The sequence below is a fragment of the Rhinolophus sinicus genome, linkage group LG01, assembly GCF_036562045.2.
Source record: "Rhinolophus sinicus isolate RSC01 linkage group LG01, ASM3656204v1, whole genome shotgun sequence".
Lineage (NCBI taxonomy): Eukaryota > Metazoa > Chordata > Mammalia > Chiroptera > Rhinolophidae > Rhinolophus > Rhinolophus sinicus.
The window spans coordinates 862,454-887,272 of NC_133751.1; the positions used below are offsets into that span (position 1 = coordinate 862,454).

The 24,819-nt window shown below is 58.4% G+C and overlaps 2 protein-coding genes and 1 long non-coding RNA gene across 12 annotated transcripts in view; 1 reads left to right on the plus strand and 2 right to left on the minus strand.

Annotated features, from left to right (window-relative positions):
- Nucleotides 1-2,191, minus strand: part of LOC141569497 (uncharacterized) — a 57,989-nt gene extending 55,798 nt beyond the window's left edge. For both annotated transcript variants that reach the window (XR_012493207.1, XR_012493206.1), the window contains exons 1-2: nt 2,053-2,191; nt 113-465 (exon numbers count right to left, since the gene is read on the minus strand). This is a non-coding gene — a long non-coding RNA (uncharacterized LOC141569497). The remainder of the gene's footprint in view (nt 1-112; nt 466-2,052) is intronic.
- On the plus strand, nt 2,122-21,260 carry SLC19A1 (solute carrier family 19 member 1). Of its 7 annotated transcripts, none has more exons than XM_019715730.2 (8): nt 2,122-2,197; nt 2,554-2,712; nt 3,451-3,767; nt 8,303-8,514; nt 12,351-13,119; nt 13,203-13,395; nt 14,411-14,552; nt 20,159-21,260. In XM_019715730.2, the coding sequence occupies exons 4-8, from the start codon at nt 8,308-8,310 to the stop codon at nt 20,438-20,440; spliced, it is 1,593 nt and encodes a 530-aa protein (XP_019571289.2). In that variant the 5' UTR covers nt 2,122-2,197; nt 2,554-2,712; nt 3,451-3,767; nt 8,303-8,307; the 3' UTR covers nt 20,441-21,260. The 7 variants fall into 7 exon arrangements, with proteins under 7 accessions (XP_019571289.2, XP_074179007.1, XP_019571288.2 ...); XM_074322906.1 differs by having other exon boundaries at nt 12,351-12,988; XM_019715729.2 differs by lacking the exon at nt 3,451-3,767.
- A 1,698-nt stretch (nt 21,261-22,958) lies between these two features.
- COL18A1 (collagen type XVIII alpha 1 chain) overlaps nt 22,959-24,819 on the minus strand; it is a 46,354-nt gene continuing 44,493 nt past the window's right edge. For all 3 annotated transcript variants that reach the window (XM_019715725.2, XM_074322566.1, XM_074322624.1), the window contains exons 39-41: nt 24,519-24,716; nt 24,056-24,171; nt 22,959-23,376 (exon numbers count right to left, since the gene is read on the minus strand). In XM_019715725.2, coding sequence (XP_019571284.2) covers nt 23,163-23,376; nt 24,056-24,171; nt 24,519-24,716 — 528 coding nt within the window. In that variant the 3' untranslated portion in view covers nt 22,959-23,162. The remainder of the gene's footprint in view (nt 23,377-24,055; nt 24,172-24,518; nt 24,717-24,819) is intronic.

The following is a 24,819-nucleotide window of genomic DNA, read 5'->3' on the forward strand; positions in this document are numbered from 1 at the left end:
TGGGGCCCCAAGGGTGGCCAGGTTCCCACCCACTTGTGGAGAAGCCAGCACAGGTTGAGGAACACAGAGCCGTGTCGCACCAGGGACCCTGTTGCTTCCTCAGCTCCCTTACCTCCAGCCACACCAGGCACCACTAAGGAGCCCTTCTGGAAGGCCTCAGGACAGTCCAAGGCTGGAGCAGCAGGTGGTCGCTCATGTGTAGGACCCTGTGCTGGGTTCCTGGGGGGCTCCGACAGGCACCCCCCAGTCCTCACACAGCCATGGTGGGCCCGCTGAGCACACGCTCCCACCATCCTCTGGACAGATGACCAGGCCCGTTCCCTGTCGTGGCCAGACCAAGGGCCAGAATGGCTCTCTTGGCGGTGGGTGCCTGGTGGCCACGCCCCTTCGTGCCTGCGGTTGTTTCCAGCGGTGTGAGGGTGTAGCGGACACTTCCGAGACCGTGAGGCCAGGCTCGGGTTCTTCCTTTCCCAGCAGAGAAAAGGGGAGATCAGTGGGTGCACTTGAGGGCTCCACACAATTCAAGCCCAAGAGTCACAGCCTGGGCAACCCCAACCTCCCTGGTCATGCCCCAACCTGCAGGCAGCCTGGAGGGTGGGGCTCACTGTCCAGTGACCTGGCCACTGCCACTTACTTGTCATGAGCCTCACTGCACCACAGACAGGCCCAGTCCAGATGTGGGGGCTGGCTGTGGGGAGGGAGGGCCATTGGCAGGGAGACTGGGTGCCTACGTATGGACCCTCTGTTTCTTTCCTGGGGGTGGATCCCACAGGGTGGCCCCCCCCCCCCCCAGGCTGGCCTCCCTTCCTGGTCTGTCCAGCCAGACCTCGATCCACCATCCCTTTGTCTTTGTGCCCCTCCCCCCATTTTGTCCATCCCAACGGGTGAGGCCTGGGCCTGCCCCCACATAGTGGTCAGGGTAGAGTGACCGCAGGGCCCCTCCTGCATGCTGCACGTGGCATTGGGCTTCTGGCCCCCAGGGCCTCTCTAGAATGGTAGCCAGTGGTTCCTTCTCCCTTTGTCCTCTCCCTGCATGTGTCCTGCAGTGACTGTTAAGACAGAGGGATTGTATTTGGTAGCACTAAATCTTCTGTTTTGAGGTTTACATTTCTGGTATAATTTGATTTAACAAGTGTAATTTAGCTTGGGACTTTTGGAAAGCTTTTTTCCTTCTTTCCTTTCCCTCCTTTCAACCGTTACTGGTTCTGCTTCCTATATAACTACTATGCAGACCAGTTTCAATGTTTCTATTTACTTCTGCCCCAGTGCTGGCCCTGTGACTTGGGAAAGGCTTTGCATCTGTGTGGGATCCACTCCTGACTCCAGGTTAAATTTACATAACATATGCCAAGGTGGCCATAACCGCTTAACTGTGCTTTCCCCCACACCAACTGACAAAGCCGAACTGTAGAAAATTCCATTACAGGCTTAAAAAATTTACATCCTGACTAGAAAATATAAAACTAAAGATGAAACAAAGATTCAGGGCATTAGTTTTCAGCAGACTCTGCCAAGCCGACTCTCCTCTTACTTTAATAAATCTTCTCTATTTCTATCCGACGTGAATTCTTTCACTGCCTGCCAGTGAACAGCCACCACAGAATGGGTAATGCATTCTGAGGCCTGCACCTGCTTCTCTCCCCATTGGCTTTCCTTGCTGGGAGGCCGGGTAGCTAGACCCCCCTCCCTTCACCCCGATTCCTCAGCTTCCTGCCTCCTTGCACAGAGCCTGGCTGGCTCATGCTCAGTCCTAGGAGGGGACAGGGAACGCGGGGGAAGCACCAGTGAGGCCCAGGCACTGGGCGCATGTGCGGTGGGGGGTTTGCTGTCCATGACCCCAAGAGCAGGCGTCTGTGCCTGGTTGGAGTCCCGAGGCAGCCACCTGACCCACCAGACCAAATGTGGGTCTGCTGCTGCCTGGGGGAGGGCAACTCCGACAAACCCCAACAGTTCTGTCCTGCCTGGCACAGTGGCCAGTGTCCCTGGCTTGAGCTTGGGGGTAAGCCAGGAATGGAACGTTTTAAAATGAGACTAAAAGAAAAGCACACGAACTTCTTGCTCAGGATGGTAGGCGCGGCAGGGGCTGGCACTCGTCCAAGGTGCGTCACAGGTGGGGTGGGGGCGGGGAGTGCCTCTCTCCAAATCGGTCCGGGAGGGTTCCTGGACGTCCACGAGCTGTGACCAGGGCGTCGCGTGGGTAGGCGCGAGGGGACTGCGGTGGGGGGGGCGGTTCAGTGGGAGCTGCAGCCGGTTGCGGGGTGGTCCACTGGGGGATGGGGCAAGGCGCTGGGGTCGTGGTCCAGGGCTGCGGTCCGAGGGAGGGTTGGTCCCGCGGGGGCTTGGGACGGGGCTCCGGGAGAGTGGTCCAGTGGGGGCTGCAGTTGGATCCGGGGGACGCACCGGGGTGAGCCAGGCACCCCGTGCTGCGCCTAGGCCTGCGCCACGAGGGGGCCGCGTGACCTGGAGGGTGACGAGGGCGGGCCGGTAGAGACTGCGACACGAGACGCGACGGCATGCGTGTGTGACCCCACGAGATGGCCTATCCGACCGCAGGAGCGCTGTCACCAGCGTGCTTGCCGCGGAGATGTGACCAGCGACTGCGACTCCGCCTATTTCTCGGGCAGCGGCGCGGCTGCAGAGCATTGTGGGTGTTGTGGTGCGCGCCCTGGCGGGAGCACCCGGCGCAGCAGGGTCCGGGGCTCCGCTACCAAGGTAATTGGCCTGCAGGACCGGGGTGTGGGGGCGCGGGCCCGGGGCTGCATGTGTCTGGGGGACCCTGGAGTGAATGCGTGGGGCGCGGGTTCTGTGTCTCAGGGGTGAATGCAGAGGGGTGCAGGCCTTGGGGAATGGAGCGGGCGCGGGTTCTGGGTCTTCGGAGTGAATGCAGAGGAATAAGGGCCAGGGGAGCGGGGTGAATGCAGGGGCGCGGGTCAAGGGGCTGTGTGCAGGGCGCCCTGGGCGCATGGTGACACGGACCCGTTCCCGCCAGCGGTGGCCGGGGCCCCACGTGCAGCCCCCGCCTCTGCCCACGTGGGGACCCAGGGCTTGCCCAGCCGCGCCTGCTGCCGCATTTCTGCCCTGTGCTTTGGGCGCCCACGCTCTGAACCTCGTGACAGGGCGGGCTCATCTCCCTACCGGGTCTGGCAGAGAAAAAAAGGGTGAGGGTGAGAAAAATTCAAGCTTTAGGAGTGGTGTTATAGGCGGTCCTTGCTACCCTGGCTGATCATACCGTCCCACGGGGAGGTGGGATTCCCGCGTTCTTACTCAACCCTTGTCCGAACTGTCATGGCGATTGGGGGTGGAGATTTCTCCTGCAATACTAATACTGTTACAGTCCTTTACAATGAGCTGTAGCTGCACCTTTTCTTAAGAATGATCTCAGCTCCTCTCCTTGTCTCCCCCCCTCACGTCCTCCTTCCTTCCCTCCCTCCCTCCACTCTCTCCCTGTAGCCCTATTCTTTCTGCCTACGGTAACAGGGTAACACGGCTAGTTGGTGCTGAGTGTCGCCCCTAGCCGTGAGTGTTGCCTGGACCCTTCTCTGGCCCAGCGGACCTCCGGGTGCCTCCTCGGGTTGGGGCAGAACAGCTTGGACACCGCACGCGCTCTGGCACGTTGCTGCGATGGAGCCTGCTGGAGCTCTGCGAACGCGTCGTTTGGGCAGGAAATGGGGGGCGGGGAACCCCGCCCACCCATGCGCCTGTGTGGTCCCTGACGCCCTGCCTGTCCTATGCCGGCTCTTGTTCGCCTCCTGCGCGCCTAAAGCTCTGTAAGTGCCGAAGAATTTCCCCATGGAGCAGCTCTGGGCGCGGGTGGCACTGAGCGCGCTGTGCTCGAGTGCCTGCAGCCCTTTCCCTAGTGGGTCCTTCCAACCCCTGTACTGTCCCCGAGGGTACTGGCTGCTTCCCTGTGTGAAGCGCTTGTTCTGGAAAATCCAGAGGAGTGGCTCAGACGCACGCTATGCATTCATGTAACGGGGTGTCTAGCCCCAGCCTGCCTGGTCTCAGGATACCGGTTAGAATCTGAGCTGGCTCAGAAATCTAGAATGCATCTAAAAGCTGTTTTCGAGGCTGCCCAAAGAGCAGGTGGGATACAGTTTTTGCTGCCGGCTGCTGGGTGCCCTGCAAAGCAGTGACCAGGCACCCCTGCCCTAACGCAGACTGGAGCACCCCCTGCAGCCCAGGTTGAATTTGCAAAACCAGTGTCTCTGGCCCAGCCCAATGGCCTCCCTCTGCAGGTCTGGGAGCCCAGTGCCCAGGCCCCAGGGTTCCCCGATGGCGTGTCTCCTGCTGCCTCGGCCGGACTGCACCCCTTCACCTTTGGGCCCACCTGCGCTGGCACTGCTATCGCTCCCTTTGAAAGTGCTTGGTGCTGGGTAGAGATTACCAATGCCTCCGGGTGTCTTACACTTGTGAGTTGGGTGTCTACAGCAGTGGTGGCCAGAGGGCTTAATTTTACTCTTTGGAACACAACTCTGCCATGTGATTTGGGGTGAGGGTGCAAAGGTTTTTTCTTTTTCACTGTCAGTTGTTTTTAAAATGTAAGGAACCTCCCTGGTTAACTTGCAAGAGTAGTAGCTGGTGTAAAACGAAATGAGAGAGGTGCCATTTGCTTTTGTTGCGATCCTGGGTCCCAGGTGCTGCTGGGAGGAGAACTAGGAGAGCAGCCCCACACGCCCCCAGGGCAGGTGCAGATGGGGGTGGTGGTGCCGTGAGAGCCTTCTGAAGGCAGGCATGCAGGTACATGGGGCTGGGCTGCGGTCAGCACATGTGGGGTCCAGGCCAGGCCTGCCACCCGCTGGCCCTGAGTTCAGGCACCTCACTAGCCTTCTGTGCCCGTTTCTGTGCTGTGAGTATGAGAGTCCCCCCACCTCACCTTCCTGGAGCAGAAGGCTGGGAGGGCCTGTGTGTTCAGAAGAGCCGTCTGCTTTCCAAGCAGAGGACTTTGGGGCTTAGCTGGGGCAGCTGACTGCCTACCAATGTTGGCGATTATGCTCACGTGAGTTGCATAAACAGCCAGAATAGTCTCAAAGCAGACGAACACCACCGTGAATGGGCAGGGCCCAGCCTGGCTCCTGTGTCAGTGCTTTTCTTTGGACTTCAGTCCCCACACAGGTGGCCGTCCTCCTGGAGATGCTGAGTCATTACTAAGCATGGCTTGAGGCCATCCGCGGTGCCCGGCTGGAGTCTGCTCTGTAAACACCCTTTGGTCCTGAGGTGCTCCACATGTTTTTCATAATGGCCAGTGTTAAAAATGGATTTCAGATAAAACCCTGGAATTTTGGCCCCTGCTCCTGCGTGGTCACCAGTGCTCCTAGAATACGGTCCTGCCTTCCCCCGTAATCCCATTCTGCGGGGCCACCCTGTCATCCAGCCCTCAGCGTGTTTCATAAGTTTCTGAAGGGGTGTGTACAACAGTGCCAGCATAGTACAGGAAATGCACACGGGAGAGAGGCACATTCCAGAGCGGACACAAGCCTTGAGTCCCCAGGACATCCCTTTAATTCAAAGAAGTGTAATCACTGGCGCCCCATGTGGCGGTCTTGCCCAGGCCTGCAGGGCTAGCTCGTCATGGGGGACTGTGGTGTTTATGTGGCCCAGCAGGTTGAGCCCTGCCTGCACTGGGCAGTGTTCCAGGTTGCAGGATTGGAGTGGGAGGAGTGGCCTGTGAGGCCAGGCACTTGATGGGATCAGCCCTGAGGGGGCTGAGAGGGAGGGGGGCAGAGCTTATAGGACTGAGGAGGCAGCTTGGGGAGCCATCAGGAGAGTCCCATGTGAGCTCCCAGCCCTCCTGCCCAGGTCCTTGACATCTGCAGATAGTCCCCCCACTCTCTGAGCTCCACCCATATTAGGGGCTCCCTGGCCATCACCTGGGGTGGCTCCTTGCATGTCCAGCCTTCTGGGGAGTGAGGCTGGTCCACCTGCATTGTCACCCTGGAGAACTCGGGGCCCATCTGAGTGGCAGTTGGGGGTCGGGATTTTCCTGCAGCCTGGATGCTGAGTGTCCAGGTGGCACACTCGTCCAGACCAGCCAGGACTCCTGAGGCAGTGTCTTCCAGGTTTGTTTGGAGCCTGCGTGATCACCCTCCAGGCGTGCCTGAGGTAAGGTGCAGACTCCTGGGCCACACCCCAGACATTCAGACAGCCACCTGGGGTGGGGCCCTGAGCCCATTTCCAGTTCTCACTAGTTTGAGAAGCAGCAGCTGTGGGTTTCAGAAGCTACAGGAATGCAGGATGTAGAAATGAAACCATGTGTGCTTGGCACTGGTGCCTGAGACCTGTGCCATTGCCCCAGGATGTTGTGGCACAGAGTAGGGGAAGTTCCCATTGCTTCTGGAGACGACGCTTTCTGGAGAGTCAAGTATGCAGGGCTCCCGGAGACCCTGGGGGATGGGGACGGTGGGGCCCTGCTTCTGGGGACCTTGGACCTAGTTAAGTTCTTTGTTGTTTGTCATGGCCAGGTAGGTGAACCTGGATGACCGTTCCGTTGCTCTGACATCGGGGAACAGTGCACTAGGAGTGGGAAAGTGAACAGAGTGGGCGTCTTTGGGCTGGAAAGGGGTGTCGGGAGTGTGTGTACCCAAGGTGCTCTTCGTGTGTGCACCCTGAGGCGGGGGAGGGGTTGCCCCACTGCCCCAACCCCCATTGTCGAAGGGGCCAAGGCTTTCCCAGCTGTTTGTACAAACTCCAGGGGGTTTGGAAAAGCAGCTGGGGGGGGGTGTCTGTGAGCTCTGGGAGGCCACCTCTTTCTTGGGTGCCTCTGGGTGCCTGGGGAGAGGGCCGAGTTTGTGCTCCCTGCCTGGCTAATTGTTTCATTTGGCTCGATGAAATGGTGGGGAGCCGTCCCACAACCCTGTAACTACTGGGACTCCTATGGCTGCCCCTTGCCCCCACGCTGCCTTTCCTTGTGGCCCCACGAACCCATCAGGCCTGGCTTCTTGAGGGGTTTCACTATCACCCCTTCCCCCTGAGTCACAGAAATAAACACAGGGGCTTAAAAGGTGAGGGAATTTCGCTCATCGGGACACAGTCCCTTTGCTGAGGCCCTGGGCCTGGCAGCATAATCAGCCTGAGGGCGAGGGCTCACTCTGCCCTTGGTGGCCCCTGGGGTGTGCTGTCACCTGGCTTCTCGGCCTCATCCTGGGAGGACTGTGGGAGCACCTCCTGCTCAGGTGATCTCTGAGCCACATGTGTTAAGTGCAGAGGACTGGGGGCTTTTCCAGAGCACCCAGGCTGGTCCCACATCGGAGGGAGTTTTTATGCCCCAAGAACCCGGCCGTCTGCAGTGGTCCTCTGGACAGGCTGTGCAGGACGGAGCACAGAGCTTTGCAGCATCTTGCAGCCCAGCCCCTCTCTGCACCCAGGCTCTCCCCACCACGTCTTAGCTACGGGGAGTAGGCTCTTCCTCACGCTCTGTGTCTGCTTAGCGTGGTGCCCTTCTTTGCCTGACACGGTTTGCATGGCAGCGTGGTTTTTGACTCACTTAAAAGGAGCTTTATATCAGTGCCTTAATGGGCAACCAGGTCATGTGGCATATAGACAAAAATAAACAGCAGGTAAGTATTGGGATGAACAAACACGTTAACAGCCCCTCTGTCAGCAGGAGTGATGGGTGACCCCAGGAAAGGGGCTTTCAGGCCTGCTCCAAACGGAGGCTTCTGGAAAGAACCAGAAAGCCCTCTAGCTGGCGCTGCTTCTGGCGCCACCCCAAGTGCCCCCGGGCGAGGCTGCCCTGCTTCCAGGCTCAGGTCTGGGCCTCTGTCCCCTGCGGCCCCTTCCTGTCATGGGCCCGCCCCTCATGGGCTCCTGCCTTCCCTTTGCGCCCTTGTCTGCTCTGGATTCTATCTGCAAAGCCCATCCGTCACCCAGTCTTGTTCATGAAGCCCCCTGGGGCCAACAGGAAGGCCAGATCAGGCTGTCCCTGAGCCCTCCCTGGGGGGACGTGGGCCCACCCCAGCAGCCACAGCAACCTGCTGTGAGCACTTGAAATGAGTCTGCTATGCCCAGGAACCCATTTTTAAATTACATTGAGTTTTAGTTAACATTTAGTTAACCACAAGGCTGGTGGCTGTCATGTGGGACTGCAGCTTTGGGGACTCCTAGAGGTGGGGACAGCCTGGTCTGGGTAGACCTGGCATCGGATTGTTACCAGCTCCAGGTTGAGAGCTCAGCATGGGGCTGAGGTCTCCATGTAGGGTCCTGATTGAGTGAGAAGTGGGTTCCCTTTCAGCCAAGGTCTGGGGCGCAGAGGAGGTGTCTGCGGGTTGCTGGCTGAGCTGCCCTGACTCTCGGCTTTTCCTTGCAGAGGCCATGGGGGGCCTGGACAGCATGGTGCCCTCTGGCCAGGTGGTGGAGAAGCCAGTGGCTCTGGAGGCCGGGCCGGGCCGCGAGCTGAAGTCCCAGTGGTTCCTGGCGTCCTTCCTCTGCTTCTATGGATTTGTGACCCAGATGCGGCCCGGGGAGAGCTTCATCACGCCCTACCTCCTCAGCCCCGACAAGAACTTCACACAGAAGCAGGCACGTGTGTGCAGTAGGGCCAGGACTTACCTGGGGACCAGGGGACCGGCAGGCAGTGCTCCCCGGATGGGGAACAGCCGAGGCTGCAGAACGTAGGCAGCCATGTGGTGTCCTGGGCCCTGCCCCGTCCCCCCGGGGTGCTGAGGGGCCCCTCACTTAGTGACCAGGCCACTTGAAGAGTGGCAGTGGCCATAGAGGCTCCGCGTAGCTGTGGGTCTGAAGGAAGAGTGTGGGCTGACGCCCACCTGCCCAACACCAGCTCCCAGCAGAGGCCTAGCAGCCATTTGACTAAAGAGTTTATGAGGGGGACCCACAAGGGGACAGAGGACCTATTGGAACCTGACTGGTAAACTTACCGCAGAGGTAAGTCCTGGGGAGAGGAAAACGGGGCAGGCAGGCTCCAGCCCAGGGTTTGCTTCTCCATAAAATAAAACAACAAAGGAGGCTGGGGCTGATCACGCAGTCAGGGCTTCTGTCCGAGCCCATCTACCTGCAGACCAAGCGCTGCCCCAGAGCTGGTCCCGGGCTGCCCACCCCAGGCCCTCAGCCTCCATCTGCTCCTCCAGCATAACCAACAGCCTCTGTACCCTATGTTGCTGTCGCTGGACACTGCTGTGCCCCTTGATTTCTTTGGGAAGCTCCTGCCTCTCCCTTGCCCAGAGCTCGGCCCCTACCCCTTGTAGACCCACGAATTGTTTAAGTCAAATGGAGCGGCCGTGCAAACAAGGCCTGTCTCCTCAAGGCAGCCATCTTTAAGATGGAAATGCCCACGTAACTGGCCCACACGAATTCAGAGTCCTGCCAGTGTGTGACTGCATCTGATCCCATGGCCAGTGCTAACCTCCCAGCTGAGGCCAGGGGTGGGGGGCTTGGATATCTGTGCCCCCCCGACCCTCCCGGTGCTCCTCTGAGTAGCCAGTCCCTCACACCCCTCGCTCTGATCAGGAGAGGGCTCTCCTTCCTTAGAACAGTGTCCTGACCTTACAGGCGGCCGTCATCTGCTGTGCAGATTCCTTAGGGGGCTCACCATATGTGTGGCTGTCTGTTAAGAAACAGTAGGAAGAGCTCCATAGCAGACAAGTTGTAAGTCCCATCCGCCTGCCTCTGGGTGCAAATTAACTGATTACATAGTAGGTGCCAGAAATTAAGCCGTTCCACCAATCTTGGATGCCATTGGAGGGACAGCAGGCTTGTTTCCAGGAAGTAAGGGCACGTGAGCAGGGCTGCTGGGCCTGGCTTGGGACATTACCCCCATGGGCTAAGGACGTAGGGGATCAAACCAGAGGTCACCCAGTGTCTCTGCTCCAGTTTGTCACCCCTCCGGGAAGGCTGCTGTCACTTTCCACCCATCTGATAGCTGCTAGATTTGCATTTCCTCGATTTGTGCCGCGGTGTTTCCTGGCCTCCCTGAGCCGTGCCCTCTCATGCCGTGGGGTGCCCTGGTGCTTGTGTGGGTCACATGTTGCTTCCTGCAGGCCAGTGTTGTCCTCGGCTGGAGCTTCCAGCTTCCTCTCAGCCACATTTCCCTCCTGGTGCTTTACTGGTGCTGCCTCACGTGCCCTCCCTGATGCGTGACACCCAGGGTCTGCACCTGAGCTGCGGGTCAAGTCCCGCAGTCCCGCCCCACAGGCAGTCCTTCCCGACCCGTGCCCGATACCTCCAATCACTGGCGGGATCCTTGGCATCCTCCTCCACGTGGTCCCTGTCCTGTCCCTCCAGTCAGGGGGCTCAACGCCTCTCCAAGTGCTGATAGGTGTCAGCTACTGATGCCTCCTCTTGGATTGCCAGTCATCTGTGGCCTGGCCCTGCCCTGTTCCCTTCATCCCACTGGTCCTCAGAACCCATCCTGGTACCTCTCCCTCCCCACGGCCCTGGCCCCACCCCCTGCCTGTCCTGGCAGCCTTGGTCTCCAACCGAGCCTCCCCCCTTCAGAGAACCGGCCCTGAAGCCCCCTGGATTTAGATCTGGGCACAGCTCCCATGCTCTCCTGCGCTCTGCCCAGCAGCCTCGGCCTTGCCATCCAAACACTCAGGTGCTGGGAATGCATGCAGGAGACTCGGCGTGGGCCAGTAGGAGGAGGCTGACTTGGTACAGATGCAGGGTCACTTGACAGACACCACCTGCCCCAGGGACTTCATGGGCGCCCACTCCCCAGCGCCTTCCAAGTTTGATGTGGTTGGCCTCCCTGTCCGTTTGCCAGAGGGAGGACACAGAGCTGCAGTGGGGAAAGGGAGGAGATGGAGTTGGGGGAGGTGGGGAGGGGAAACACCAGCTGATCCTCTGCTCTGAACCCACCCTGCCCCTTGGGCTCTGACAGCAAGCCCCCCACCCCCCCACTTCCGAGCAAGTGCTCTGCCAAGAAGTCTCATTGAGGGGCTGTTTGATGTTCCCAAAGTTTTATAAAACCACGGTCTATGGCTCTCTGTGACCCAGCGCAGGTTATTCAGCTCCCCCAGGGGATGGACCAACATTCAGAATGTTCCAGAATTCCCAGGCTTTCCGTGCTCCATGTTGTAGGAACCACAGCCTTTGGGGTCAGCCTTGGTTTCCCATGGGCATGTGGGTTCAAAGCTTCCAGGCAGGGAGCTTTGGTCGGGGTCTTCCCCTAGCCTCCCTCTAAACCTGTGGAGGATTGGCGTGCATGTCACTTGGAGTCCTGGGCACAGACTTTGACGTGCTGCACCAGCCGGCTGGTCAGGCAGGTGCCCAGGCTGTAGAAACCATGGGTGAACTGGCTGGAATGTGGGGGTCCAACCAGCCTCCCAGCAGCTGGTAAGCAGTGGGTGGGGCAGGGTCCCACGTGCTGACCGGCGCTTGACTCTGGCCCTCAGTTTCCATCTGTGCAGTGGGGCCTGGGGACCTGCTGGCCTTGCGGGGCCAAGGGCCACCTGCGCTGGTGTTATGGGTTACCAGGCCTGAGGGAGGAGGGTTAGGGCCCTGGGTCAGGTGGCAGGAGGGAGGCCACATCTTCATGCTCATCAAGGCCAGCACCTCATCTGGTGCCCACCTGGACGGATCTGAGCCATGGCTGGGGCCCCTGGGTGGGGTCTGGTGGAGCCACCTGCTAAAAGCCACCAGGCCTGGGCCTCGGCTTCGGGAGATGCTTCAAGCACAGGCACCTTTCATGGCCACCCCAGGAAGCGGGCAAGGCCAGGGACCTGGGCCTCATGAGGCTGGGGCCGCCTCTTCCAGAGCAGGCCAGGTGGGCCCAGGACAGCCCCTCCCTGGGCAGCTAGGGGGACGTTTGGCTCTCGCTCTGGGTGAGCCTGCAGTCGTGCCCTGCACCCCTCTTCCCGTCTCACTGTGCTTTTCTCTGTTCCTTGCCTTCATGTTGTCCATAACCCCTCACATGAAGTCGCCCGTTATCTTTCTGCTGTCCTTACCTGAGTCTCATTTCTGCCTGTCCTTCCACAACTGAGGCAGCTTGTGTTAGTGAGTGTATGTTGGTTACAGCTCTGTTTCCCTTGTTGTTAGATTTAATGTGAAATCATGTCTTTATTCTATTAATAACAGGTAAGCCTAGAGCAGCATGACCCAGCATGCCATTGATTATTTTCGTGGTCATCACCAGTTTGGACAGGCAGACGTGTCTTCACTAGGCTAACGTGTCAGTGCCCTGCCGCTGTGACAAGCACGCCTGTGGGCCAGGGTGCCGTCGGGGTGGAGGGAGGTTTGGGGACCCGGCTGTCTCTCTCTCTCCCCCAGCAGCCCTGGACAGTCCTGACAGCTGAAAGGCCTGCGCTGGCGCTCTTGCGCGGGCCAGGTGGGGCTGCCCAGGAGCATGGCAGCGGCTGCAGCGCCCAGCCACCCGGCGTCAGCAGCCCGCTCTCCCGCAGATCACCAACGAGATCACGCCGGTGCTGTCCTACTCCTACATGGCGGTGCTGGTGCCCATCTTCCTGCTGACCGACTACCTGCGCTACAAGCCGGTGCTGGTGCTGCAGGGCCTGAGCTACGTGTCCGTGTGGCTGCTGCTTCTGCTGGGCACGACGGTCCTGCACATGCAGTTCCTGGAGTTCTTCTATAGCATCACCATGGCTGCGCGCATCGCCTACGCCCCCTATATCTTCTCGCTCGTGCAGCCGGTGCACTACCAGCGCATGGCCGGCTACTCGCGGGCGTCCGTGCTGCTGGGCGTCTTCAGCAGCTCGGTGCTGGGCCAGCTGCTCGTCACCGTGGGCGGAGTCGACTTCACCAATCTCAACTACATCTCGCTGGGCTTCCTCGTCTTCAGCCTGCTCCTTGCGCTCTTCCTGAAGCGCCCGAAGCGCAGCCTCTTCTTCAACCGCAGCGAGCCTGTGCGCGGCGCGGCCTGGCCCTCCGAGGTGGACCACATGCACCCGGGCCCCGGGCCGCCCTCCCGCAGGAAGCTCGGCCCGCTGCGGGCGGCCTGGCGGGACTGCGTCCTCGTGCGCATGCTCCGCGAGCTGGGGACCAGCCTGCAGGTGCCGCAGCTGCGCCTCTGGAGCCTCTGGTGGGTCTTTAACTCGACTGGCTACTACCTCATCACGTACTACGCGCACATCCTGTGGGCCGTGGTCCACTTCACCCCAGACTCCAAGGCGGTCTACAACGGCGCGGTGGACGCCGCCGCCACGTTGCTAAGTAGGCCCGCAGCCCCGCCCCGCCCCGCCCCCGCCCCGCCTCCCGCCCTGGAGACGCAGCAGTGACGCGCCCTGTCTCCCCAGGTGCCCTCACCTCCTTTGCCGCCGGCTTTGTGGAGATCCGCTGGGCCCTGTGGGCGAAGCTGGTCATCGGGGTCGTGACGGCGGTGCAGGCCGGGCTGGTCTTCCTCTTGTCCAGCACGAGCAACATCTGGCTGTGCTATGCGGCCATCGTGCTCTTCCGTGGCTTTTACCAGTTCCTCGTGCCCATCGCCACGTGAGTTGGGCGGTGCGGGGTGGACGCTGGCCCCTGGCCCAGTCCCTGGTGGACAGCAGGTCCCTGGAGGGCCACGCACTGCTGTTCTGTGGGGTGTGGACTGGCGGGCGTCTGTGTGTTCTCTCCGTTCCAGAACCTTGGGAGGAGAAGGGCTGTATGCCAGGCAGTGCCACGCAGATTTGGTGGTGGGAGGAGCCGTGAACCCTGGACACCTTTGGCCAGGGGCCGTTGCCCCCTTGTCCATAGTGTGACCACCCAGGCTGTCTGCCGTGACCTTGAGGCTCAGCAAGGAGCCCTCCCTGTGTGGCATAGCCTCTTCCTCCTACCGAGGCCACTTGGCACCCACAGGACTGGTCCTTAAGAGGTCATTTCCCAGGCCCCAGGCCCTGCTGCAGTCCCATCTTGGGGAGCCCCACGGCCTTTCTCATACTCCCTGCTCCCACTGTGGCAATGGCGGCTCACGGCCAGCGTGACCAGCTGTCCCAGCTCACCTTCTGCCCAGGGCTCTCCTCACCCTGGGGACCCTCCTGTACCTGCCCAAGGACGTCCTGAGAGCTGCCCATTGGCCTACCTGTGCTTTCCAGGACCTTCCCCCACCCTGCTTGCTCTTAAGACCCTCTATGTTCCTTTGAACTGATCTTCCCACAAAGCTGCACGGTCACCACACACGCTCATGCCACACAGGCACCCAGGAGCCTGCCTCCCACCCCTAGCAGTTGTGTCTGTCACCATCGCACCCCCCGCCCCCCTGGCATCTCCAGTCCTGTCCTCCCAGTAACACCTGTTTCAGGACATCGTATGCTCCTTGTCTTGTGCCCAAACAGTGTCCTCAGCCTCCTGGCTCAGTGCAGCCAACCTCCATGGTGTGGTGGCCTGTCCCCTGTGCCAGCTCCCAGAAGCACCCAGCACCCACATTTCCCTCTCCCCTTAGGCCCGCACCTCCCCTGTCTGAGAGCCTGTAGCAAACCCTGCTCCCTCGCAGCTCAGGCTGATCTCGGTCTGCTTTCCCCTTCAGTTTTCAGATCGCGTCTTCTCTCTCCAAAGAGCTCTGTGCCCTGGTCTTTGGAATCAACACGTTGCTTGCCACCATCCTGAATACCATCATCACCCTCATCGTCTCCGACAAGCGGGGCCTGGGCCTCTCAGTCCACTCACAGGTCAGTTCCCGTGTCAGGCCTGCTGCCTCAGGGAGGGAGGCCTCTGGTGCCCACCCAAACCGCAGTGTTGCCCCCTCTGTGGGACCCAGACCACAGATCCACCAAGGGCAGGGGGCATGCCAGGGTGGCCTGGGCACCTCCAGCTGGATGCGCTAGACTTAGTGGATCAGAGCAGAAGCAGGAAGTGAGAGGCCCCAAGCAGGGAGGCGAGGGTCAGAGGGCAGGGTGCCAGGAAGCCACGATCTGGCCACCGCTGTGCCCACCTGCTCTGCTCCCTCCTGGGGCCCAAGTTAAGGCTGTAACGTTCCCCAGGTCTGGCCAAGTATGGCGTCCGAGTGTGGTCTGGGTGCAGGTCACTTCTGGAGGTCTTCCTGGCCCTGGGTGTCCCCACACTGGCTGACATCACGGGAAGGATGGAGGTGTGCTGTGAGCCATTTCCCTGTGCTGTCATAGCTCATTGCCCTCATTTCAGGTCTCTGCCTATGATGTTAAGACCTGTTAGACCTGGGCCCTGGGTCACGTGGCACCTGTTTGTCTTCTTTACAGAGGACTGGTGAAAGCAGGGCCGGTGGGCTTGGCATTGGTGTGTGCGGGGTCCTCTCCAGCTCCCCTCCCTTTGCCCAAACCTAGTCAGGTTCTTGGTGCTCCTGAGAAGAGCTTGAGAACGCCTGTCCTCTGTGAGGTGGGGACACGCACACGTGGGATTCCTGGTGTCCTCAGCCAAGGCACGACCTCTCTGAGCGAGCTGGTTAGCAGAGGACGGCCAACACGAGGGTCGTACCTGGGTCCTCAGTAACTGGCCTGTGGGGGACACAGGTTCCACCTGCTTGGAGCCTGGGCCTCACTGGTGGGACGTCTGTTGAGCTTGGTGGGCCCACGAGATGTCCTGACCCTCAGTCAGCACTGCCTCAGGGACCCTGTAGCCGATCAGGAAGGAGGCAGGTGGGGCAGACACTCCTGACTGGAAACAGGCTTTTTAGATGGCGGAGTTTGGAAATGCCCTTTAGGTGAAAAACATCAGAACCTCTCGCGCCCCGTGTCCACGCAGGCAGGCGGGTCTCTGCTTGTACAGGGCCCTCCAGGCACCTGCCCCAGCCTCCCTGGCTGAGTGCGGGCACTGATCACCCCGAGCGGGCTGTCCAAGCTGGAGTCCACAGGTGTGTGCAGCTGCACCTTTGGGATGGCGTGAGCCCTGTGCCCAGGAGAGAGCTGGCCAGTCGGGGCCTCCTTCACAGATGCTATTCCTCACCACCACCCCACCTCCCCAAAAGGGGCAGAACCCTTGGCCTGGGCCTTTCCATGGAGCCTTGCCTGGCAGCCATCCAGCTGGCCTGGGAGAGGCCCCAGCACCTGTCCTCACAGCCCCTTCCCTTCTGTGGAGCCCCCAGTTGTCCCTGCTTGGCAGTGGAGCTTCCGGGGGGAGGGGGCCCATGGCTGGGTGAGAAGGGCCTAGAGAGTCTTCCCCAAGGGCTAGGCCTTCCTCAAGTGCGCTGGTCGCAGCCCCTCCCACATGGCGGCTCAACGTTGGGTCAAATCGAGAACAAGATGTTGGTTTTTCTCTGTCTGGTTTCATGTCTGAGTTAAAAAGTAGCTCTAGAAGTGGGGCAGTTATTTCATAATCAGCAATACTGATGGGGTCCAGGAGGTCAGTCCTCCAGCTCACCCTGCACTTCCTTCCTGTTCAGAGCTCTGTGTGTCCCTTCACTTCATCCTGAATACTGAGAACAGAGGCAGGTGTTCAGGCTTAGAGGGGCCACAGCGCGTGGGGTCGGTGGCCTGGGGCTGGCCTGGCGTGCTTGTCTTTTAAAGTAAACTTTTTAGTTTTGGATAACTGTTCATTCACACGCAGTGTAAGAGGGAATGCAGAGATCCACATACTCTGTTCCCAGGGTCCCCACTGGTCACAACCTGCAGTTCTCTGGTGCAATATCACTACCAGGATATTGACCGTATGAGGTCAAGAGACAGAAGGTTCCCTCCCCTCAGGGTCCCTCAGGCTGCCCTTTCACGGCCATACTACCTGACCCCCATTCCATCTCCTCCCCAACCCCTGGCAACCACAGGCTACCGCTATTTCTATAATTTTCTCATGTCCAGAGTGTTATTTAAATGGAATCACATAGTACGTAACCTTTGGGGACTGGTTTTTTGCACTCAGCCTAGTTGCCGTGAGATGGATCCAGGTCCTGTGTGCATCTAATTCATTCCTGTTCAGTGATGCTCCGTGGTGTGAGTGGCCACAGCTTGCTTATGCCATGAAGGACTCTGGGTGTGTCTGGCTCTTGGCTGTTATGAATAAACCTGCTACAAAACAAACTTGTTACAGGTTTTCTGTGAACGTAGTTCTTCATTTCTCTGGATAAATGTCCAGAAGTGCAGTTGCTGAGTTCTATGGTAGTTGCATGTTTTTTTAGAAACTGCCAACCTGTTTTCCACAGCTGCACCATTTTACGTTCCCACAAGTCGTGTGTGAGAAAGCCAGTTTCTCTACATCCTTGTCAGCTTTTGGTGGTGTCACTTTTTTGCTTAGCCATTCTGATAAGTATGCAGTGATAGTTCTGTGGTTTTAATTTGCCTTTCTCTGATGGCAAGTGATGTTTCTCTCCCCGTGCTGGTTTGCCATCTGTACATCCTCTTTGGTGACATGTTTCTGCACCCGCCTTTTCAGTATGCCTTTTATTTCCTTTTCTTGCCTTATCGCACTGGCTGGAACTTTGCTTTTATAACTTACTTTCTTCTGCTTGCTTTGGGTTTATTTTGCTCTTTTTCTGGGTTGGGAGCTTAGATAATGATCTGAGACTTCTTTTCCAGTGTTTGCATTTAGTGCTATACATTTCCCTCAGCACTGCTTTAGCTGCATCCCACAGATTTTGATTTGTTTTATTTTCATTTTCATTCACTTCTTTGTATTTTTGAAATCCCTGAGACTTTCTTTTTGACCTATGATTATTTCAAAGTGTATTGTGTAGTTTGCAAGTGTTTTGGTATTTTTCTGTTATTTTTCTGTTACTGATTTCTATTCTGATTCTGCTTTGTGGTCAGTCTATGTGATTTCAATCATTTTAAATTTGTTCAGGTTTGTTTTATGGCCTAGGATGTGGTCTATCTTGTTACATGTTCCATGGACACTTGTCATTGCGCAGAGTACTCTGTAAGTGCCAGTTAGATCCTTTTGTTGATTTCTTCTCCATCCTTGTGTATTTTCTGTCAGGTTCTATTGTTGAGAGAGGGGTGTTGATATCTCCATCTATAATTATGGATTTGTCAATTTCGTCTTTTAGTTCCATCATGATTTTGCTTCACCTTTGCAGCTCTTTGATTTGTTGCGTATAAATTTGGGATTGTTGTGTGTCTTGGTGGACTGAGCCTTTTATCAGCATACAATGTCCTTCTGTCTCTGGTCATTTTCTTTTCTCTGAATTCTACTTTACCTGATTAATAAACAGGGTACTTCTGCTTTCCTTTGATAAATATTCACATTATATATCCTTCTCCATACTTTTTTTTAAATCTGACTATATTATGTATTTCTGAATTGAGTTTCTTGTAGACAGTATATAGCTGTCATTTTTTAAAATCTACTTGGCTAATCTCTGTCTTATAATTGGGGTACTTAGGTCATTTATATTTAGTGTCATTGTTGATCTGTTAGAGCTTATGTCTGCCATTTCATTTTTTGTTTTCCCTTTATTCTGTTTTTTGTTTGTTTTCTTTTTTGTGCATTCCTATGTGCTGACTGCACATTCTTTAGGGTTTTATTTTGGTTTATCAGTTGTGTTTTTGAGTGTCTCTCTTGTTAGAGCATTTTTTGATGATGGCTTTATGTATTGAATGGCCAGTTTGAGTGAAGTGTAGAAATCTTACCTCCTTTTAAGTCACCTTTCCCCCACTGTTTTATAGTACAGCTGTCCTGTTGTAAGTCTTGCTTTAACCATTAAATTCAGGAAACGAGAGGAGGAAGGTATTCTATTTACCCCTGATTTTGCCCACTGTGGTCTTTCCCCTTCCTGTTGCTCCAAGGCTGCTTCTTTATCATTTCTTTTCAGCTTAGAAAACCTCCTTTAGCCATTATTTTCATTTCAGGGTAGGTGTGCTTGTGACAAACTCCTTGCTTTGTTTTTTTCATCTGGGAAAGTCTTGATTTCATCCTTAAGGATGCTGTCATTGGATATAGGCTTTGGGGCTGAGAGTTTTCTTCAGCTTATGAAAAATGTGTCACTTCCTTGTGGCCTTCATGGTTTGTTGTGAAAAATTCTGTCATCCTAATTGTTTTCCCCGTAAGGTATCATTTGTTTTTTTCATAGCTACTTTCAAGATTTTTTTTCTCTTTGTCTTTAGTTTCCAGAAGCTCGAATATGGGGTAGGCTATCCTCACTACTGCTGGGTGAGTCCACAGGGGTGGGGTTGGGGGTCATTACCACCTGGTAGGAATGAAAGGCCAGACTTTCCATGTGGTCTCTGCAGACTGACCGTTCCAGGTCCCCACTGGCCCTTGAGCAACCTCACCACCCTCCTTACAGCCTGGGGAACGAGAGTGGGGTCTGGGATCAGGGCAGTTCCTGTCACTTCCTGTCCTGCTGAGCTGTCCCTGTCCTGGTCCGTTGACAGAAATAACAGCTTCTTTTGGGCTTTTTTCTGCGTTTGTTGGCATTTCTGTGTTGCTGGCTTCTTTGGTCCCAAAATACCTACTGCAAAAAGGAAAGAAAGCCTGGGACCTGTAACACGTCATCATACTGCGCCTCAGGCTCTGGGGGTCTCTGACTGGGCTGCCTCCACCTTCAGAGTCTTATATGTGCTCTGCAGCATCTCAGGTTTTGGTCACACTGGGAAGAATAAGGGAAACCCATCGACTCCATCTTCCTGGAGCAAAGACCTCCAGTTCCCGTCTTGGTTTTGTTGTGAGACAAGCAGTTTTCCTAAAAGAGCTGAGGACACTGGTGCTGGGAAGGGTTTGGGGTGGGACTTGAGCCTGATCTGGCCCACAGACACTCCACCCCCACCCCGACCTGTCTCCTCATGGTCGTGACAATCAGGAGGGACATTTCCACGGGCTGAGCATGCATCCCTTTGCGTTCCTACTGTGCAGCTTGACCCGTCACCAGGGTGGCCACTGGCTCCGCGCACAGGGGCTGCCTAGGTCTCAGGCTGCCTGTCCTCGACCGGGCTCCAAGGCACGCATGGATATCCACAAGCCCTTAGCAGTGTGGGAACTCTGCCGATGGAATGAAGTGCACGGTTGTAGTCACGCAAAATGAGCAAAGTGCCTGGGGGGACCACAGAGGCCACATGGGGGCAGCAAAGTGCTGGGGGTCTCCGTGAAAGCAGTGGGAGCCCCTCAGGGCGGTGTCCCATGTGGCAGGAGCAAGGCAGAGGGCAGGCCTTGTGCACTATGGGAGCTGCTCCTGGGCTGGCCTGACCACTGGGCGCCCACACCACCCCTGCAGGGGTCCCCTGGCTGGTGTCCTGGCCTCTGAGCGGGAGGAGGGAGAGGGAGGGCGGGATCCGCAGGGCCTGGCCCCAACTGTTCCTCCCCTTTCCCATGGCCCCTGCCCCCGGGGCCGTGTCACGCTGCCCTTCACCCACCACCCTGCACCTCTTTCTTACAGTTCCTTGTCTACTTCGTGTACTTCCTGGTGCTGTCTGTTGCCTACTTGGGGGCTGCGCTCAGGAGCCTGTGGCACTTCCAGCGGGGCCGCCACCAGTCCTTGCCCGTGTCCCAGGAGCTGGGGAGCCCCTTGGAGAAGAAGGCTACCCAGGCGCTGAGCATACAGGACGGGGACCTCCACAGTTTGCCACCCGAAGCCCCGCCACTGATCCCCAAGGACAGGACGCAGCCCTTAGGACCAGCCTCCAGGGAGCAGAGCCAGCAGCCTGAGGCCGAGGCATGACCCGCCTGACACCAGAGGCAACCTGCCATTGGTCCTCCAGCATCCCCCTCACTGAGCTTGGGGTCTTCACATCTCAGGTGACATCTCAGACTGTCACGTCCCTGGCAAGCTGCCCGTCGTCTTGGAGTCAGCAAGCTAGGTTGAACGGCATTGTTGGAATTCCACTGTTCAGATTATGGACCTGATGACCAGTGGGGCAGGCCCCTGTGTGGTCTGTCCCCGTGCCACACACCTCGGGGGACACACACGTCAGCCCGAGCCCTGTGGCCCTCAGGCTTCATGTTCTGACAGTACCTGTACCCCGCTGGGGCCACTCCAGCAGCTGCTGGGCCACTGTGTCCCCTGCCTACACGTGTCCACCAGGCCTTCACCCCCCCTTGGAAGGCAGATCCTACTTGTCCTTGGGGACCGGTGAGGTGGCTCCAGATGCCAACCCAGGGAACATCAGCCCCTGCAGAGTGTCATGGGCCCTGTAGGGAGGGTGGAGGTGGGAGCCCAGATTCCAGGGGCCTACGGCTAAACTGACACTTCTGGTGTCTAGGTACTCGCATTTTAAACACCGCTGCCTTCCTTTGTAGTCTTAAGTGACATAAATGAGAATCCTCATTGGGCTTCTGTTTCTGTGGGAGAAGCTGGGTGCGGAGTCTTAGTCCCCCCCCTTCCTGAAGTGGGTTAACACTCACCTCCCTCATGGGTGACAGGGCCGCGTGGGGCTGCTCTCAATGCCAGCCTGGAGGACATGCCACCTGGATGGAGCTCTGTAAACCAGCCTTGCTCTGAAATGTGAGACCTGAAACATTAAACAAACCACACCACCCGAGAGTGGGAGGGGCGCGCATTCTGTGCCGGCCTGCGGGGAGAGGGGGCGGTCCATTGGGCGGCCAAGAAAGGGCCCAGGCCCAAGCAGGGACCCACACCCACCCCTGTGCCTGAGCAGGGCAGGGCTGCTGAGGGGCTCCTACTCCGCCTAGGTCTGAAGTCAGGGCTGCTGCTTCCTATGCAGCCACTCTGCACTGGCCTGCTGTCCTGCCTCTGCCTCCAGGTCCCAGCCCCTCCGGGTCAGACCCTGGAGCCTGGCGGGCTGCAGCAGCTGTGGGGGTACACAGCGGGTTCCATCCCAGGGCAGATACCTGCACGGCCGGGAAGTAAGCCTGAGGGCTGCTGCCCCCCAGGGAGACCCAAGCGAAGGTCATCCACGCACATTGGGTACATCGTGTGCACCCATGGTCTTACACACACACCCACAAATGGCCATATCACTCTGCACCCGTGCACCACTGTGCTCTGCCACCTCGGTGTTGTAAGGGTGGTTCCAAGGACTCGGCTCATAATGGCTGCTTGCAAACCAGTGTCTGTGGAAATGGTCATTTTTCTTGGGAGCCTATTTGGAACCATGTCAGCCACCAGGATGGCCCCTTCGGTCCAGATGGTTGGGCTCTGACCCACCACCCCTCCCAGTGCGGCTACCAACAGTGACCCCTGCCAGCTCCCCCAGAGATACCCATATGCACCCCAAATGTCTAAGTCTTCCCACAAGGATGAGAACATGGGTCTGAAGTGCAGACAGTGGTGAGCTGGGGCTGAGTACATGTGGCCTGCTCACGGACATGGCCCAGTTGCATCCTGCACCAGCCACAACCCCTCCACACAGCCTCTGTCCGGGGCTCCACAGGGCAGGCCGCATGCTGGCTGTGCTGTGTCCTTGTGGGGAGGAGGGGCACACGTGGCTGTCCCCTTTGCTTCTGTGGTTTCTGAGCGCCATGGCCTACAGTGACAGCTCCCCAGGTGCTGCCTCAGAAGGAGGCAGTTTGACCAGGGACCTGGGGGGGTCCCCAGATATGCTCCTGGGAAGAGCTGGGCAAGCGCGGGCATTGGGGATCCTTACCCTGCAAAAGGAGTGCTGGGTGTGGGGTTGGGGCCTGGGGACAGGATGCTGCCACACCCTGGTTCATGGACCCCGCACAACACCCCGCACAGCCTTGGCTCTGCGCTGGGCTTGACCTCATAGACCACCTCGGAAGCCAGCATGGGACAGAGACCCCTAGGGACAAGGCTGGCTCCAGGAGAAGGATGCACCAGCCACCTGTGCATAAAACATCCAGGGGCAAGGGATCCCCCAGGAGCCGGGGTCAGCAGGGGGCGCTGAGCCTGGAAACTGCTCCAGCCAGGGGGTTGCTGCAAGGGGCCAGGAGAACGGGTCTGCTGGTGTAGCTCCTGGGCCAGGCCGGGAGGGAGGAGAGAGGCCATGGCTGGACTGCAAGCAGGTCTGGGCTTTGTGCACAAGAAGGGCTTCCAGGCAGGAAACAGCCACCTCCCCAGGGTAGTGAGTGAGTGAGTTGGCCTCTTGCTGTAACGGAGCTGGGTGTACCCCCTGGTCTGATACGAGCCAAGATGGCTCCACGGGCACCGAGGACAGCACCCTGCATGACCAGGCCAGGCCAGCTGGGGCTTGTGGCAGAGGGTGGGACAGGAGAAAAAGTCTTGGCACCAGGCTTTCGGTTTTAGACTTTTTAAAAAATACTCTTTGGCTTCCTTTTATTTCTGGAGGATTACATGAAATGTGAGCCACACAGGAATGTGTCCCAGCCGGGTCCCCACCCTGGGGTGCCCGCCGACACTCCCTCCCGGCACTGGGGGCTTCTCCACTGCCCCGCCACCTGGCCTCCTCCCCGGCCGTCTGTCTATCCATCCATCCAGCTGTCCAAGCGCGCTGGCACAAGCCCTACTTGGAGGAGGAGGTCGTAAAGCTGTTCTCCACGCAGAGGACGATGAAGGCATTGTGACAGCTCACGGCTTTCTGTCCCAGCAGCTTGCCCTCCAGCAGCGAGGACGCCTGGCCTGTGGCCGTGCCAGCCTCAGTCCGCCAGGTCTCACAATAGCTGTCGGTCAGCCGGCGCCCACTGGGATCTGAGCCATGCCACACGCTCTTCTGGGGCCTAGAGGGTACAGCAGCCCTCAGTCACCTGGGCCCTGCTCCTCCCCGGGCAGAAAGGGCGGAGGTGGTGGCAGGCTGTAGGGGTCGCTGGGAGGGACGTGCCCAGCCACGGGGGCACCGCCTCCCAGACGGCACCTGTGCTGCCACTGCTTTTGGAGGCACAGCCTGGGGCGCAAGACCGCTAACCTTGAGGGCTGGTCCTTGGGGGCTGGACACTTCTCAGTGAGGGTGGGGCCATGCACTAGTCTGACACCCAAGCCACCCTTTTGAGAGCATGAATGTTGGGGGAACAGGCACCTCACACCTGGCCAGAGGAGGGACGACAGGTGTGGGCAACCAGCACTTCTGCCAGCATTTGAGGTGCACATGTCCTGATGTGAAAATTCCATGTTGGGGGATTTACAGTAGAAATGACTGGCTGTGAGGTCCAGGTGACAGACAGGGGAGCCGGGTGGCCATGCAGGCCGGGTGCTGTCAGTCTCGCCGGGCTCCCCTACAGGAGGGGTGGAGCCTGCCTGAGAGCAGCTGGCGAGGCTGTTTTGTACACCACCACAAAGAACGCTTTTTATTATTCCTGCTCTTCAGGATTTTGTGAGCTTTAAACAGCAATCACAGGTCAGGTGTAAGGTCAGACCAGACCCGGGGGCCCCCACTGCTGTGCTCCCTCGGGGGGCTCCTACCAGGTAGGGTGCTGCAGGACGTCTCTGCCATCAAAGGAGAAGATGCGGGCCCCGGGCTTCAGCTGGCCCTGCGAGCCGGAGAACAGGGCCCCCCAGCTGGGAAACAACTCCTCGTCCTGTGGAGACAAGTGGGGCGTGCTCATTCTGACCCCAGCCATCCCCGCCACAGCACGTGGCTAGGCACCTGTCCGAGGGTGGGCAGCTACCAGCACTGTCCCCAGCCTGGACCCCAGATCTGGGGCAACCCCACCGCCTACAGCCTGAAACGGTCGTGCTCCACAGCACCCAATAGGCAAATGATGGTGCAGAGCCACGGGATGAGGCCACGTGCAGGGCAGGGGCACGGGACTCCGGCAGTGGCCGTGGCACTACACATGAGTGAGGGCAGCCCAAGGACATTTCCTGACCCCGATGTCTTCCCCGAAGCCCAGGCCCCTCCTGCAACTCGGGGTGTCCCACGCACCCTGAGGTTGACGATGGGCACGGAGGAGCGGTCGGCACGGCGCACGATGCTGTAGAGGTCCTGCAGGCGCGAGGATAGGAAGGCGCGGAAGGTGCCGGCCAGCCCCGTGGCTCGCGCCTGCTGGAAGCACTGCAGGTCGGCACCACGGATGCCGCGGAGGCCGCCAGGCTGCGGCCCGTTGAGCGCGGCCAGGTGCAGCTGTGGGGGAGCTGTGGTCAGTGTGCTCAGGCCTGGGCGCCGCCCCCACTCCGAATGGACGGTAGGGGTCAGTCGGAGCGGAGGCCAGGCCCCGGACACCCTG

Bases quoted from the DNA above. Each gene is read 5' to 3' on its own strand.
- SLC19A1 (XM_019715727.2), top strand. From the start codon at position 2,535: ATGGCCTATCCGACCGCAGGAGCGCTGTCACCAGCGTGCTTGCCGCGG. The intron at 8,515-12,350 runs GCACGTGTGTGC...GCTCTCCCGCAG, and splicing joins AGAACTTCACACAGAAGCAG to ATCACCAACGAGATCACGCC. The intron at 13,396-14,410 runs GTGAGTTGGGCG...TTTCCCCTTCAG, and splicing joins TTCCTCGTGCCCATCGCCAC to TTTTCAGATCGCGTCTTCTC.